General features: G+C 38.4%; 2 protein-coding genes across 5 annotated transcripts in view; both read left to right on the forward strand.

Moving 5' to 3' along the window:
* Positions 1-82: 82 nt before the first annotated feature.
* Positions 83-8,797, forward strand: LOC116293831 (solute carrier organic anion transporter family member 4C1). Its single transcript, XM_089037339.1, has 10 exons — positions 83-790; positions 2,877-3,131; positions 3,284-3,582; positions 4,158-4,441; positions 5,462-5,595; positions 5,951-6,113; positions 6,826-6,970; positions 7,508-7,704; positions 7,897-8,111; positions 8,525-8,797. Exons 1-10 carry the CDS (start codon positions 553-555, stop codon positions 8,725-8,727), a joined length of 2,133 nt encoding a protein of 710 aa, XP_088893465.1. The 5' UTR covers positions 83-552; the 3' UTR covers positions 8,728-8,797.
* A 717-nt stretch (positions 8,798-9,514) lies between these two features.
* The window catches only part of LOC116293839 (importin-11), a 51,404-nt gene continuing 46,526 nt past the window's right edge, over positions 9,515-14,392 (forward strand). For all 4 annotated transcript variants that reach the window (XR_016121402.1, XR_004196859.2, XR_004196858.2 and 1 more), the window contains exons 1-6: positions 9,515-10,009; positions 11,130-11,230; positions 11,654-11,726; positions 12,598-12,684; positions 13,153-13,266; positions 14,033-14,113. Coding sequence is in view for 1 of the 4 variants with exons in the window: in XM_031701327.2 (XP_031557187.2) it covers positions 9,866-10,009; positions 11,130-11,230; positions 11,654-11,726; positions 12,598-12,684; positions 13,153-13,266; positions 14,033-14,113 (600 nt within the window). In the remaining 3 variants the exon portion in view is untranslated. The remainder of the gene's footprint in view (positions 10,010-11,129; positions 11,231-11,653; positions 11,727-12,597; positions 12,685-13,152; positions 13,267-14,032; positions 14,114-14,392) is intronic.

A 14,392-nucleotide genomic window follows, 5' to 3' on the forward strand; every position in this document is an offset into this window, starting at 1 on the left:
GCCTGCCTGCCTGCCTGCCTGCCTGCCTGCCTGCCTGCCTGCCTGCCTGCTGTCATTCATTTTTAATTCAAATTCTGGAATTATTACTGCAGTAACGAAGTGGAAAGATGTATTCCTTGTGTGATGTATTTTGAAGGAGTAACCAAGTACTTTCTAGCAATACAATTCTTCTCTCAAGTTTCAGCATTTTGCAAGGAGTTTATAAGATACCACGAACTCTGATACCACTCTTAGCTCAAATTGCACTTTCAAAATTGTTTTACCAGTGGGCAGCGATTGAGGAATCTTACTCGCGCGGGCATGTAAATTCGTTCATTCATTGTTACTCAAAAAATGCAACGTTTAAATTTACTCCCTGCCACGTGACTCCAAAACAGCCAATAAGAGTGCTCAATAGATCCTAAGAAATATAGTAGATAAAGGACAATAATGCGTGTGACTCAGTGTTAGTGCCGAGGAGTCTTGCTGAGCCTGAGACTGGCTTAGCTAACATAATTGAGGTCTTTTATTCCCATCATCGTTCGTCTAGTTCAACTTTCAACCAAATTCAAAATGTCTTCGCTGGATACCACGACCTCTCACCTAAGTTCTGGCAGCACCATGAATATTGTAGAAAACGAAGTCGTCGAAGAAGAAGATAATTTGCCTCAAAACGCTTCAACAGATGACAAGGTATTTCAGGATAAAAGTCTTGCTTGGGGATGGAGAAGTTTTAAACCATCTTGGCTGCAATGGCTGAATTCACCGAACTGGTTTGTGTTCTTCCTATGTTGGTTCACGTTTTTGCAAGGTACATTTTGATATTTTGAGTATATTTTCCTTTATGTTGCATATTCAATATATCTTGAAGGTGTCTGCGATTCAAGTGTTATCGTATCATTCTACACCAAATTTTATTACTTTTGTTTCTTGTTAAATGATAATTCAATTAAGGGGATGTGTCTTAATTAAGTTTATGGTTGTATGGTTGCCGCTAGTGTAATCCGTGATAAAGTGTAAGCAGTCCTGAAATTCCTTTTTAAATAGACCTCTATTTTTCCCCATAGTTTTTTGCTTGCTTTCTTGTCTGCCCACCTGCCTGCCTAGCACTAGCTAACTAACTAGCTATTTCCGTAGTTCATTTTAAATGAATCACGTGATCGCTGTTGGTTCGGCTATCATTCTGAAAATTCCTGCAAAGTCAAAACCATTTCATTTACATCTTGCAGAGTAAAATGAAAGTGATAAACACGAGCCAGTTATCGCATTTCAAGTAAGGATACCGCATACATGTTTATCTCTTTTAACAACTCCTCGAGACTTGGAATTTCAAATCAATTCAAAAGCACTTGAAAACAAAACAATGCGAACACGATATTAAAGTTGTAAATATCGAGACTTGGACGTCGAGGAACCAGAAAGTTATCGGCTGAAATTTTAAAAAGTTTGTAATACAGTTTTTGCTCTGTTCTTATAAGTGAGTAAATACTTGTACTACGGTTTTTCTTCCCTCTGCAAAAATCAAATAGTTTAAAAAACCATATCGATGTTAAGGCAATCATCGAGATTTAAATCAGTCTCTATTGCGATTCTCCTCTTAATTTCACACTTGTAATCCTGTTCTTCATGTAGCGAACCGAAAAAAGGCCGGTGTTTGCCGTACGTTATTTTTTAGGGAGCATTTATCTTTTAGGAGGGGGAGGGGTCCGGGGAATAGCTATTAGTATATGTGCCCAGTTGCTATCCCGGCTTAGTTTGTAAATTTTGAAATGGCCCCCAATAATAACTGGAAAAAAGCAAAAATGCAAGCCGGTTATTACTAGAAACAATCTGTGATTTCATTCAGATTTTCACTTGTAAATATTTGACTACCCCCCCCCCCCCCCAATTCCTCCGGCCCCTCCCCCTCCTAAAAAATGAACTCTCCCTTAATATCTGGCTCTCGTCAATCAAACCACTTGGCTACCTTAATAACTCCAGATGTTTGGAGTTGTACGTGACCAGACAAGTTCATAGATGTCGACAGCACATGTTGGCGAACAACTGATGTTTGCCAAGTCACTTACATATATTACGTATATTACATATATTACATATATTACGTATATTACATATATTACATATATTACGTATATTACATATATTACGTATATTACATATATTACATATATTACATTGACCCCTTGCAACAACTCCTGCTGGGCGTGATTCGGTGGGCAGAGCAATAGACACTACCTTCTGGCCAGTTCGTTGCTTGCCCTCCTGGTTGCGCTGCTTTGGGGCTGATGCAACGGGCCTACATGGTATGTTTAGATCATAATTTATATTTCTATATTATATTTCAGTTTGTAATGCGCGTGTGAGCTTCTTCCTATGTAACACACGCAATATAAGTATTAAATTATATTATTAAATTATTATTACAGTATTTTAACGTTGAACATATTTATTTCTAAGTAATAACTTTTGCTGCCGTTTAATAAAGGTCCATACAGATTCCAATGAAACTCTTTTACGCGTTTGTTTATAAACTTCCAATCGTCATCCAAGGTTACGAATAGATATCACGCAGACGTCGTCTATCCATTCCATCTGTTAAGCCCTTTACACTGGCAATTTTTGCGGCGATTTTTGTGGCAATTTTCGAAAATATGAAACCTTTTGTCTCATCCTTCAAAAGAGACATTCATTTAGGAAAATCTTGGTATCCTGAAAAAAACTTTACAAGTAAATTCTTTATTATTATTTATTCGGCAACGCTTCGTGGATCCACACTACTTTGACAATGTGGTGACGCAACTTATCGTCAATAAGAAGAACAGACACATAAAAAAACTGATGTCTATTTGTTAAATTTTGAATATTTTTACTTAATATACATTCCTATTCATTTCCAGGGATGGCAGTCAACTCATTCGTCAACCTTGCCCTACCAACTCTCGAAAAGCGCTTCAAACTCAACAGTAAATTAACTGGTTTCATCATCTCGTCCAATGACATTACAGCGTTAATTCTGGTCATGTTTGTCAGTTTCTTCGGGAGCTACGGACACAAGACCAAGTGGCTTGGCTATGGCTCTGTAGTTACTGGAATTGCTGCGTTAACATTTACAATTCCGAAGTTCTTGGTCGGCAAATACCGACCAGCCGACTGTAAGTATGCGTAGCCGCGACAGCGTGTCCTAGTCCCATCCATCCATCCATCCATCCATCCATCCATCCATCCATCCATCCATCCATCCATCCATCCATCCATCCATCCACCCATCCTTCCATCCATCCATCCATCTCATTTCTATTTTCAGTACGATCAGCAGGTAGTTCGTTGTGTTTTTTAAACGCCACATCACTTCAAGCCAAAGAGTGTAACGGAGACTCCAGCTCTGCCAGTCTGTACTACATGTTCTTCATCTTATCTCAGCTTCTAGCCGGGGCTGGTACGACCTCTTTGTTTACATTAGGACCAGCTTATATAGATGAAAACGTGCACCCGAAGAAGATGTCCTGGTATCTGGGAGTCTTTTATCTCTCTTTTTTTCTCGGTCCTAGCATTGGTTCAATACTTGGTGGACAACTGCTATCGATTCATGTTGATTTGTTTCTGGTACGTTTGTGTGTCTAATCTCGAAGTATACACTGTTTGTGTTTGGTTTGTTAGCCAAAAAGCCATCAAAAAGGCCATTAGCCATCATTCCATGGTTGAGGAGAAAACTGGGTCGAGTGGGCATTGCAGTGCATTATGGGACTGCTTTAGGATACGAAATAGACGCCATCTTGGAAATATGTCCTCTAAGACAGTCCATTGCGATGCCAACCCGACACAGTTTTTTCTCAACCTCGGAATGGCTAATAAACCTTGCTATTCTCCACGGGACACTGCAACTTCCGATGTTCTATGTTCTTGAACTCGACAACAATTATGCAATTGAAAATAAATACAGAACATAACAGATAGCTAGTAAAAAAACTCCGTCGCTTGTTTGTTTGTTGTTTGGTCGCTTGGTTGCTTGGTCGTTTGGTCGCTTGGTTGCTTGGTCGTTTGGTCGCTCGGTCGCTTGGTTGCTTGGTTGCTTGGTCGCTTGGTCGTTTGGTCGCTCGGTTGCTTGGTCGCTCGGTCGTTTGGTCGCTTGGTCGCTTGGTCGCTTGACTGAATGAATGATAACTAAATTGATTTTTCAGCGCGAAGGTTTCAACCTCACTCCCACAGATCCACGCTGGATCGGCAACTGGTGGCTGGGTTCATTCGTCTGTGGATTCATTTTGGTTTTATTAGGATGTATCTTGCTTGGTTTCCCCTCGATACTCCCAGGTTCTGTTGAAATGAGGAAAAAAGCAATAAAAAAAGGCTACATCAAAGAAGACAAAGAAGAACTGACAGGCAGCCTGAAGAAGATCTTGCCTTCAATTAAGTCACTATTTACGAACTGGACTTACTTATTTCAGGCGCTAGGCTCGACATTCAGGTTAGCTGGGCATTGTTTGGTGATTTCAAGTTTACGCAAAAAGATTTTTATTCATAATATGAGAATGAATTGTGGTGAAGCGGTAGTGCAGTCTCCTCTCATTTCTGGGTTCTTGGGTTAGATTCCTGGACTCAGCTCCACATGTCAGTAGAGTTTGTTAGCCTCTGTCTCTTGATTGAAGGCGGTTTTTATCCTTCTGCAAAACCTAACACACTGAGTGTATTTTTCTGAGTCTTTCAATTTGATGCAGCTGCACAAGGGTAGCATGGGTGGCGTTCGCGGTTAACGCGTCGTCTTTCACCGCTGTGAGTCCAACGGATCGGGTCGCTGGTTCGAGCCCTGCAGTCGTGACATGTGAATTGAGTTTGTTTGACGTGTTGTTCTCTCCTATGCTACGAGGGTTTTCTCCGGGTTCTCCGGTTTCCTCCCTCCGTAAAAATCAACATGTGAGTTGAGTGTTGTGTGCATAGAATATTAAATGTAGTGGTAGTGCGTGTGAGCAAAAAGTGTCCCTAATTAGTGCGAAAGCCTTCATATACTGCGAGGATCAGCTCAATTTGATACATCACAACCGCAGTACAAATATGTATTTCATATATATTCTCATGCACATATCTAACACACTGAATAGACCATTTAAAGAATATAATCATGTGGCTGTTACTAGAAGACAATAAATAAATAAATAAATAAATCGGACTTTATTTATTTAAGAACTTTTGCTGGATTACCAATGTCATATTCAAAACCTTTTCCTAAATATTTTTTTACCCCTATGAGCGGATACTTTCGATTTCAAGATAGCTGAGACTTCCCCAAGGGACCCTTGACTGAGTTGACGTGACTGTTCGATTCAAAGGGCCTATTCAAATTCTATCTTGCTTTTTTTACCTGTGCCCTGACTTGGATCATCCCAGAGGTTGTTTCAGTTTATTGATAACATTTCAAGGCTAATCTACAGCCAGCAGCAACATCAAAATCTTTAAAAAATCAATTCATTTTGTTTTCGTTTTGTTTCAGTACACTAATTGGTCTTGGTGTTGGTCCGTTCTTCTATAAACTTCTTACTGGTAAATACGGAGCATCATTAACAGAGGCAGGCATTGGCATAGCAATCATTCTTCTACCTGGCTCAGCTGCGGGAATATTTATTGGTAATCATAGAATGCTGATAAAATTAACTATTTTTAAAGCTTGCTATATTTTAAACAACTGACAGTAACTTCGCCGTCTGCTCACTAACTATTTATAATTCCACTCTTTTTGCCGCCTTTTTTAAAAATGTCGGGGCAAAAGTCGTGAGAAATTTAGGTGGTATGGGTCTACCACTAAAAAGAGCGTGAACGTTGACTCGTAATGGAATACGTGTTTACCCGCCAAAAAGAGCAGAAAACGTTGACTCCCGGTAAATAGTACACGCGCCTTCCCACCGAAAAGAGGGGGAACTGCCCCCCTACACCCCCCACGGGCTACGCCCTTGTAAAAATATATTTTGTCTTTCCCAACTAGGATCCTTCGTTACCAAGAAAGTCGGAGTTCGTGACTCCTGTAAACGGGCTGCAAAAGTAACGTTTCTTCTACAACTGGTTGGGGTTTGGGGTTCGTTGAATTTTCTAATTCCAGGATGTGATTATGACAAGTACGCAGGCGTGGATGTGGGATACAGAAACAGGTATATTCAATCTCGTCCTCACAGCCTGCGTTTCTTCTGACCTGCGGCGAAGAACGAGGGGTCTGACATAATCCATTTTTTTGTCGCATGCGCAATTTTCCGGAAGTTATAAAATATAATCAATGAAAATTATTCTTCCATTCTTTTTGGAAAGTCTTTAAACGCATGCGGTCAGTGTTTGACCACCATTTGGAGCACATAATGAGATTCAAAGACTTTTATCAGCTGATTGAAACCCAGCAATTCTTGGGGTGCAACCACACGATTCAAAATCCCTTGAGATATAAAAATCAAAGAAATAGCCGCCATATTGGTTGATTTAACGAGAGAAGCTTAATGAGGTATTCTTTGCTATCGTCAACCAACATGGCGGCTTTGACGCCCAATAATTACGCACTAATTGTGCGCGTTTGTTTCATGGCCTAAATAAAATAACTTTAACCTAGGTGTATTATATAATCTACTAACTATTTCACGGATTAGAGTGCAAACAATAAAACCGTGAAACTTTAGTAATACTAAGTAATACAATTTTATTCAAATTCCATTGTTTTCTATTGTTTAACTAGCACTATTTTGTACTATTTAGTAATAAGTGTTTCACGGATTAATTGTTTTCACTCTAAGTAAAGCCAATTGGTTGATCATTAAGTATGGTGCTGGTATTAAATGTCATTCAAATGTTGCTGATATTGTTTTATCTTATTTAAAGTTCTATTGGCAAACTCTCCTTAGAAGACCAGTGCAGCTCAAGGTGCCATTGTTCTACTTCAAGGTTTAGACCTGTTTGCGCACCCAATGGTATCAACTATTATTCTCCTTGCTTCGCAGGATGTACTCAACATATTCCTGGTAAGGTGAGGTAAACGTTTACTGCGCCGCACTTTTTTTCCGGTATAGTCAATTTGGATGAATGGATGGATGGACGGACGGACGGACGGACGGACGGACGGACGGACGGACGGACGGATGGATGGCATGGATGGCATGGATGGCTGGATGGATGGATGGATGGGATGGGATGGGATGGGATGGATGGATGGATGGATAGACGGACGGACGGACGGACGGACGGACGGACGGACGGACGGACGGACGGACGGACGGACGGATGGATGGATGGATGGATAGATGGATGGCTGGATGGACGGACGGACGGATGGATGGATGGAGGGATAGACGGACGGACGGACGGACGGACGGACGGACGGACGGACGGACGGACGGACGGACGGACGGACGGACGGACGGATGGATGGATGGCATGGATGGATGGATGGATGGATGGATGGATGGATGGGATGGGATGGGATGGATGGATGGATGGATGGATGGACGAATGACGGATGGATTTCGATAGCTGTCAAACAATCGACATTTCTTATATATTTCAGGGTTTTACAAATTGTTCGTGTGTCGGCCCTTCATTCAACGTGTCGGCCAATCATACCCAGTTGCACACGATTCTCGCAGAAGGTGTTTGTCGTCAAGAATGTTACCGGCTTAACTACTACGCCTTCGTATTTGCTAGTCTGTTTGTCGTTATCCTGGGATTTTCCAACGCGATTCCAAGTAAACTGGTAACGCTAAGGTAAAACATATTACTCTTGTTAAACAATCTGGTACCCAGAGCTCTTATTTCTTCCTGCGCGTGCTCGACGAAATAATCCGGCCCGCACCAAGAACCTTTCTCGTACCCAGAGCACCGAAACGCACCCATGCGCAACGTGTTTCTCTAGTTTTAGTTATAATCAGCTGTGCGTTCTTTCTTTTCTATATTCAGATCAGTTCCCAACAATCTGCGCGCCTTTGCTTTAGGAATCCAGTTTGTGTTTTTACGCGTAGTTGCTGGACTACCCGGTCCTGTTATCATTGGGGCTATCATTGACGGGACGTGTACTTTATGGAGCACGAAATGCGGAAACCGCTTAAACTGCCTGAATTATGATTTCTATAAACTTGGGTGGATCATTACTGTTTACGGTTTTCCGCCTCAAGGTACGTGACTGAATGTTGGGTTAAAATTCGTGTGTTTATCTGTGTGCTCCTGAGAGCAATGTTTTTATTTTTCCATTCATATCTCTCCATCCATTCATCTATCCATCCATCTCTCCATTCATTCATCTGTTCGTCCATCCATCCATTCATCTATTCATCCATCCATCTCTCCATCCATTCATCCATCCATCCATCTCTCCATTCATTCATCTATCCAACCATCCATCCATCTATCCATCCATTCATTTATTAATTTATTCATCCATTCATCCATCCCTCTATTCATTTATCTATTCATCCATCCATCCATCTTACATAAAGGTTACTTAAAGGTTACTTAAGGATGATTCTTTTATTTTCATTGTCAGGGGTCACGATATGGCTAAACTTAATTAATAATTTGTGTCTTTCAGCTCTATCCTTGCTCTTCCTTTTCCTGTCGTGGTTTCTGTGCAAAGACTCGGAAAACTCCTCATGGCCACCTTCCGGCGAATATAAAATGAACAATAATGAAATGCAAGAGTATGGCGAAAAGATTGATGATTCTGTTGGCGGTCAAGGCGTTGAAAATTTAGGAGTCGAGACAGAGGAAAACGCGAATAATACCAAATTTTAAAGATGTATTTAGTAATACGTACAATAATTATTTTGAATGAATGAATGATTAAAAAAATTAAATTAATAAATCACTTTGTTTAAGTGTCTAGTCGTTCTAGTGCTTTCGCACTAATTGGGGACACTTTTCGCTCACACGCACTACCACTACATTTAATATTCTATGCGCACAACGCTCAGCTCACATGTTCGTGATTTTTACGGAGGGAGGAAACCGGAGAACCCGGAGAAAACCCTCGCAGCACAAATAAAAAGTTTTATAACTGAAAACATTTGTTTGCATAATCTTTTATTTGGTTTACTTGAAGCTCTCAAATTTAATTTTAATGTTTTGATTTTTCTTTAATTTTAATGGGTTTCTCTTTTATGGGTTTCCTGTGGTATTGGCGGGAAGCCATAAATAAGGAAACGATAAAGCGCAACAACTACAGTAATAATAAAAATGGAAAATAAAGAAAAAAGAGAAAAATGTAAAAGAAATTCCTTAGGGACAAAATTAACATTAAAAGAAAAAAAGAATCGAAATAAAGATCTGAAAAGAGAGGAAAAGAAAAGGAAAATCCCGGCTGTCTTTCTCTCGCTTGGATTTCTCACTCTACTTTCCTTTTATTCAGAATGTTTGATCAAACATTGTTTATCATAACGAAAGACATGAAAAAACGCACGAAAAGTTGCTAAATTCGTTCCACTGGACGCCATTTTGAATATTGCAAATCTAATTAACTCTTGACCCTAAGCCTGCACTAATGTAGATCAGCAGTTTCCCCAAACACAAAACAAAATGGCGCTTCACATGTGGAGTATAACTTTGTCTTCACTGCCTTCATGTTCATAAATAGCAATGCTTAACCCCAAAATACAGTCAAAGATACGTCCATTTGGTTTAATTATCTAGCATTCTTTGAAGCAGTGAAAAAATTACGGCTTGAAACGTTAAGTGTTGTACTCACGTGGTCTGAGCAAGAGCTCACTAGGACCTCTTTTTATCATTGAAGCATCTTTTTTTCTCTTTTAACGTATGAAAGTGGAGTATAATAATGGAGAGCGCATGAGGCAACTTGAACTATAGCAAAAATATAAGTATTTACAGCTTTGAAGTACATAACTTTACAGAAAACTCACTGGCAGCGTGATAAATTATGGAAGAGTCAGGAGTAGTGGGTATTGAAGCTATTTTTGAAACTCTACAACACGCATGTAGCCAGAATCCTGAGTTACTTAAGCCAGCTGAACAGAGGCTACATTCATGGGAGACGCGACATGGCTTTTATACTGCATTAATGGTTAGTTCTTTTTGGATGTATAGTTTGTCGCATTGTTTTGGGTGCCTAATTTTTACTCCCTTTGAGAACACGTTTTTTCATGTATTAAGACCTGTTGTAAGAAATTCACAATCTGGGGGACAAAGCAATTTAAATCTTTGATTGAGCCCCAAGTATGAGCTATTGTCATTACTATGCCAAACAGAGATGCAATTAATTGATGGAACAAAGCAACTTGGCAAGAACTATTGTCATGATAATATTTGGCAGATTAACAAATTGACAACGCAATACTAATATTTTGTAAATATGCCATCTAGCCCTATGCAGTCATCTCTCGCTACAACAGATGCTTTCGGGACCATCACTTTGTGTTTGTAATAGGGAGTGTGTCTGCAATTATTTTGTTACATCATCACCTTTATCATCTTTTATTGTATCCTCTTGTGGTCAGCTGTTAATATCAATAATTATAAAATAACTAAGAGATAACGCACACTCTGATTGGTCAATTACCATTTTATATAACCCAACATAGATCGTGAGGAAATGATGTCAGCAACTGCAAGCAATGTTTTGTTTGTTTCTTATGTTTTTTATTATTTCTTTTGAGTTAATCGTTAGTTATTTCTTTGTTATTTTATAAAAGAGATAGAAAACTCCCCTTGCTTGTGCTATGTTGAGTTATACAAGCACTTGGGAAATTGCATGAGCCCTCGAGAAGTGCCAAAAAGCACTCGCCTAAGGCCCATGCTTCTCCTAGCACTTTTCTCTGACTCACGCAATTTCCCGCGTGCTTGTATAACTCAACATAGCACGTGCGCTCTTTTTCTATCTCTTTGATGTCATTACTGTAGAAAAACTTTATCAAAGTAGTCCAATTCTGGCTGGACATTGTCCAATTACAGGCCATTATTCTAAGTGCTGTATTTTTTGTGAAGGTGCATAGAAATAACCAAAAACAGATAGCTGGAGGAACACAACTAAAAAAAATTGCTTTGAGCTTTGCAGACTCATCTCCCTAAGCAATCAAACATCTTGCTGAATTTCTATTCCTTTCATCAGTTATTGTCAGTATAATCCAGACAAGGTATTAGTAAGCTAATTGTGTATTCGATTCTTATATATTTTTCAATTCCAGCACATATTTTCCAATCGATCAATGGATGCCAACATTCGATGGTTAGCTATCCTTTACATTAAGAATGGTGTGGATAGATATTGGAGGAAAAATGCCCCAAAGTAAGTTACATCTTGATATACACTCACTATAATGAATAAACATTATATTTTTATACATATTTTATTATTATTATCATTATTATTATTATTATTATTACTATTATTATTATTATTACTATTATTATTTTTTTAAATTTTTTTTTAATATTAATATTTTTTAAATGTTATTATTATTATCATTATTATTATTATCAATGTGCCATCTTAATTCATCTTTTGTTGTATTCTCTTGTGGTGAGCTGTTAATATCAATCGGCATCATTACTGTAACAAAGCTTTATTTGCCCCCCTGGACTGCCCCATAATGCTTTGCAATCCAAGATGGCCAGCACATCATTGAAGTAGTCCATTAGGGTTTTACAACCTGTACTTTATGTAGCTATTTATCTTTGTCTTTATCTTGTGTTCTGTGACTTTTTTAAGGGCTATCCCAGAAGAGGAGAAAGCAATGATGAGACACCAGTTGATATTGTCATTAGATGAGCCTGTTCATCAGGTAATGTAGTAGACCATGCTTTATCTTAGTCTGGTGTGGTATTGAACATGTTCATCAGGACCTATTTGTTCAAAGGGTGGACAGGGCTATCTGATGGATAATATTGTTATCCAGTGGATAAATTTATTGGATATTAGCATTTATTATATAGATATCGATGAATTACCAGGTTTTCTCTAGTGTCGAAAACTTGATATCTTTCACCAGTGGAAGATAACATATCTTTCACACGTGAAGATATCGCTGTTGAAGCAGCTTGCTTTTTTAATAAAGAATTTTTGAGCTTTTGTTTTATTTAAGTTTCATCGATATCTATATAATAAACAGAACGTTACATGGCCGCTTGGAGATATGAATTTTATCTTCTCGTGTTCAATTTAGATATCTCACTTGTTCGCGTGTGCTCACTCGTGAGATATCAATTGAGCACTCGAAGATAAAATTCGTATCTCCGCGTGCCCATGTAATATCCTCTATTGACTTAATAATATTTGATATTTGATACTTATATTGTGCATTTTAGATATAAATACTCAAATGCGCATTATGTGACTTATGCGCTAGACAAGGATTTATCCATTGCCATCCACTCTTGTATAACCGGGCTCAGGTAATACGGTAGGCCTTGCTTGATGTTGAACTCATCAGTGAAAATGAGCATTATGCAGGTGTATGCCTTGAGCTGACCAGGATGTCCATGGTAACCACACCATGATCACCACATACTGCAGCACCTGTCATACTGGCATGTCAGAGTACTTGCCCAAGGGTCAACTTACCCAAAGTCTATGATGTACTTACCTATAATCAAGCTCAACTTCCCCAGCTCATATGTAATCTTAGTTCTTTGATTGTTTTTAATTTAAAACAGATCGCAACACAAGTAGCAGTTTTAATTTCAAAGATTGCAAGACTTGAATTGCATAGTTGGCCAGAACTTTTTCCTGCTCTGTTTGAGGTAATTGAGGACTTAATGAACTGTTGTGTAAAATACCTATATAAAAGGATTGAAAAATGGGATTAAATAAATGAGATTAAAAAAATGAGATGATGGGAAAAATAAGGAGATAATAGTGATAATTAATGCAATATTGGGAATTATGGGATAATTAAGGGAATTTTAAAATGTTTCATAGATTTACTCTTCCTCTAATGAATTCCATTTCAGAACAAGTGTCATTCTCTTAAAAATATATATGTAAGATATAGAATAAGTCTTATTCCTTGTGGATCCTTATGCATAGCTATTACACAAAGAAATGCTACTCTAGAGAATGACACATGGTCTAAAATGTGAAAATCCTATGCCCATCTAAAGATGTGTAATAATTAATAGATGGTTATAATTGGTGAATTTAATATTTAATGACTCATACATCATATATTTGATACTTGAGCCTGTTGCAACCTTTTATTGTTATTATAGGGAGTTCAGAACCCTTCGTTTTTAGTAAAGCACAGATCTTTACTGGTCTTGAACCATGTAACCAAGATGTTGTCGTCTAAGAGACTGGCCAATGATAGACAACTATTCAGACAGGTAAGATTATTGAAGAAATAGAAAACCCGCGCGCGTGCTGTGTGCTGTCATAAAGCATGCGGGGGTTGGCAGAACACGAGAGAAGTGTTAGGAGAAGCACGACGCATAGCAGTTTTTTATTTCTTTTGTAAAATACAAATTACAATAATAGATAGGAATGACGAAAGGGAAGGTGCGCGTGTGTGCAATGTGCTCTCATAAAGCACACGCTCCAAACCAATCAGAACGCGACATTCATAACAGTTATTTTATAAACAATTATATCTAACTCTTGAATATATGGACACTCAAGAGATTACATGTAAATGGTCCTTGATTTACAAGGGTGGCACTGACTGCCATTTTCATAAACATGTGAACTTGGTAGCTGCAATCAGCTGCACCCTGAAATTTAAAACTAAAAATAAAAAACTAATTAGTCTAGTGCGAGCTGTGTCGGTGTTTGTAATGAAACAGTAATGATAAAACTTAGATGAAAAAACTGACATTTTAAATGCTAGTCCTTCGTCGGAGTAAAAGAGGAAGGACTAGCGTCCGAAATGTCAGTAAGTGTTTTCATCTTTTCATGGTGTATAATTTACCTTTTTATCATTACCTTTTATATTTGACTGGCGGCCATGAAAAACCAAGTTCTAATGGGCAAATCACGACTAGTTGCATGTGTATGAAAATAGCGGTAATAAGGTGGTAATAGCCAAATGCTAACAAGCATATGTGGCCCTCATTCATTTCTATCTTCATGCATATTTTTAAAATATTATTTCAGTTATCTGAGAGCATCTATGCATCTATACTTGATCTGTGGGAAGCTCATTCTACTTTGTGTTTTGAAAAAGTACACCAACAGGTACAATATAGGATGTATTCAAGATATAATATTCACAGTTACAGTATATCATGTAGCAGTGAAATATATAGTGCTTGAAGCAGGGTCCAAAATTAGCAGTCTTCCATTCATCAGAAAATTTTCAATTGATGACTGGATTTTAGAAGATGGTCTTTCAGCTATTGACTAAACTGTTTGTCCTGAGACTGTTTGCAGTGTTTGTTGAATATAAGAACGAGCTTTCTCAATGCTTTTTAGTCGATTATTATTTTAATTCAGGCTTCATTATGACCCCAAAGC

The sequence above is a fragment of the Actinia tenebrosa genome, unplaced genomic scaffold (genome assembly GCF_029948245.1).
Source record: "Actinia tenebrosa isolate PJP-AT-01 unplaced genomic scaffold, QUT_ActTen_1.0 PGA_scaffold5__44_contigs__length_20552954, whole genome shotgun sequence".
NCBI lineage: Eukaryota > Metazoa > Cnidaria > Anthozoa > Actiniaria > Actiniidae > Actinia > Actinia tenebrosa.

Bases quoted from the DNA above. Each gene is read 5' to 3' on its own strand.
- LOC116293831 (XM_089037339.1), top strand. From the start codon at position 553: ATGTCTTCGCTGGATACCACGACCTCTCACCTAAGTTCTGGCAGCACC. The intron at 791-2,876 runs GTACATTTTGAT...ATTCATTTCCAG, and splicing joins TTGGTTCACGTTTTTGCAAG to GGATGGCAGTCAACTCATTC. The intron at 6,114-6,825 runs GTATATTCAATC...TCTTATTTAAAG, and splicing joins GATGTGGGATACAGAAACAG to TTCTATTGGCAAACTCTCCT.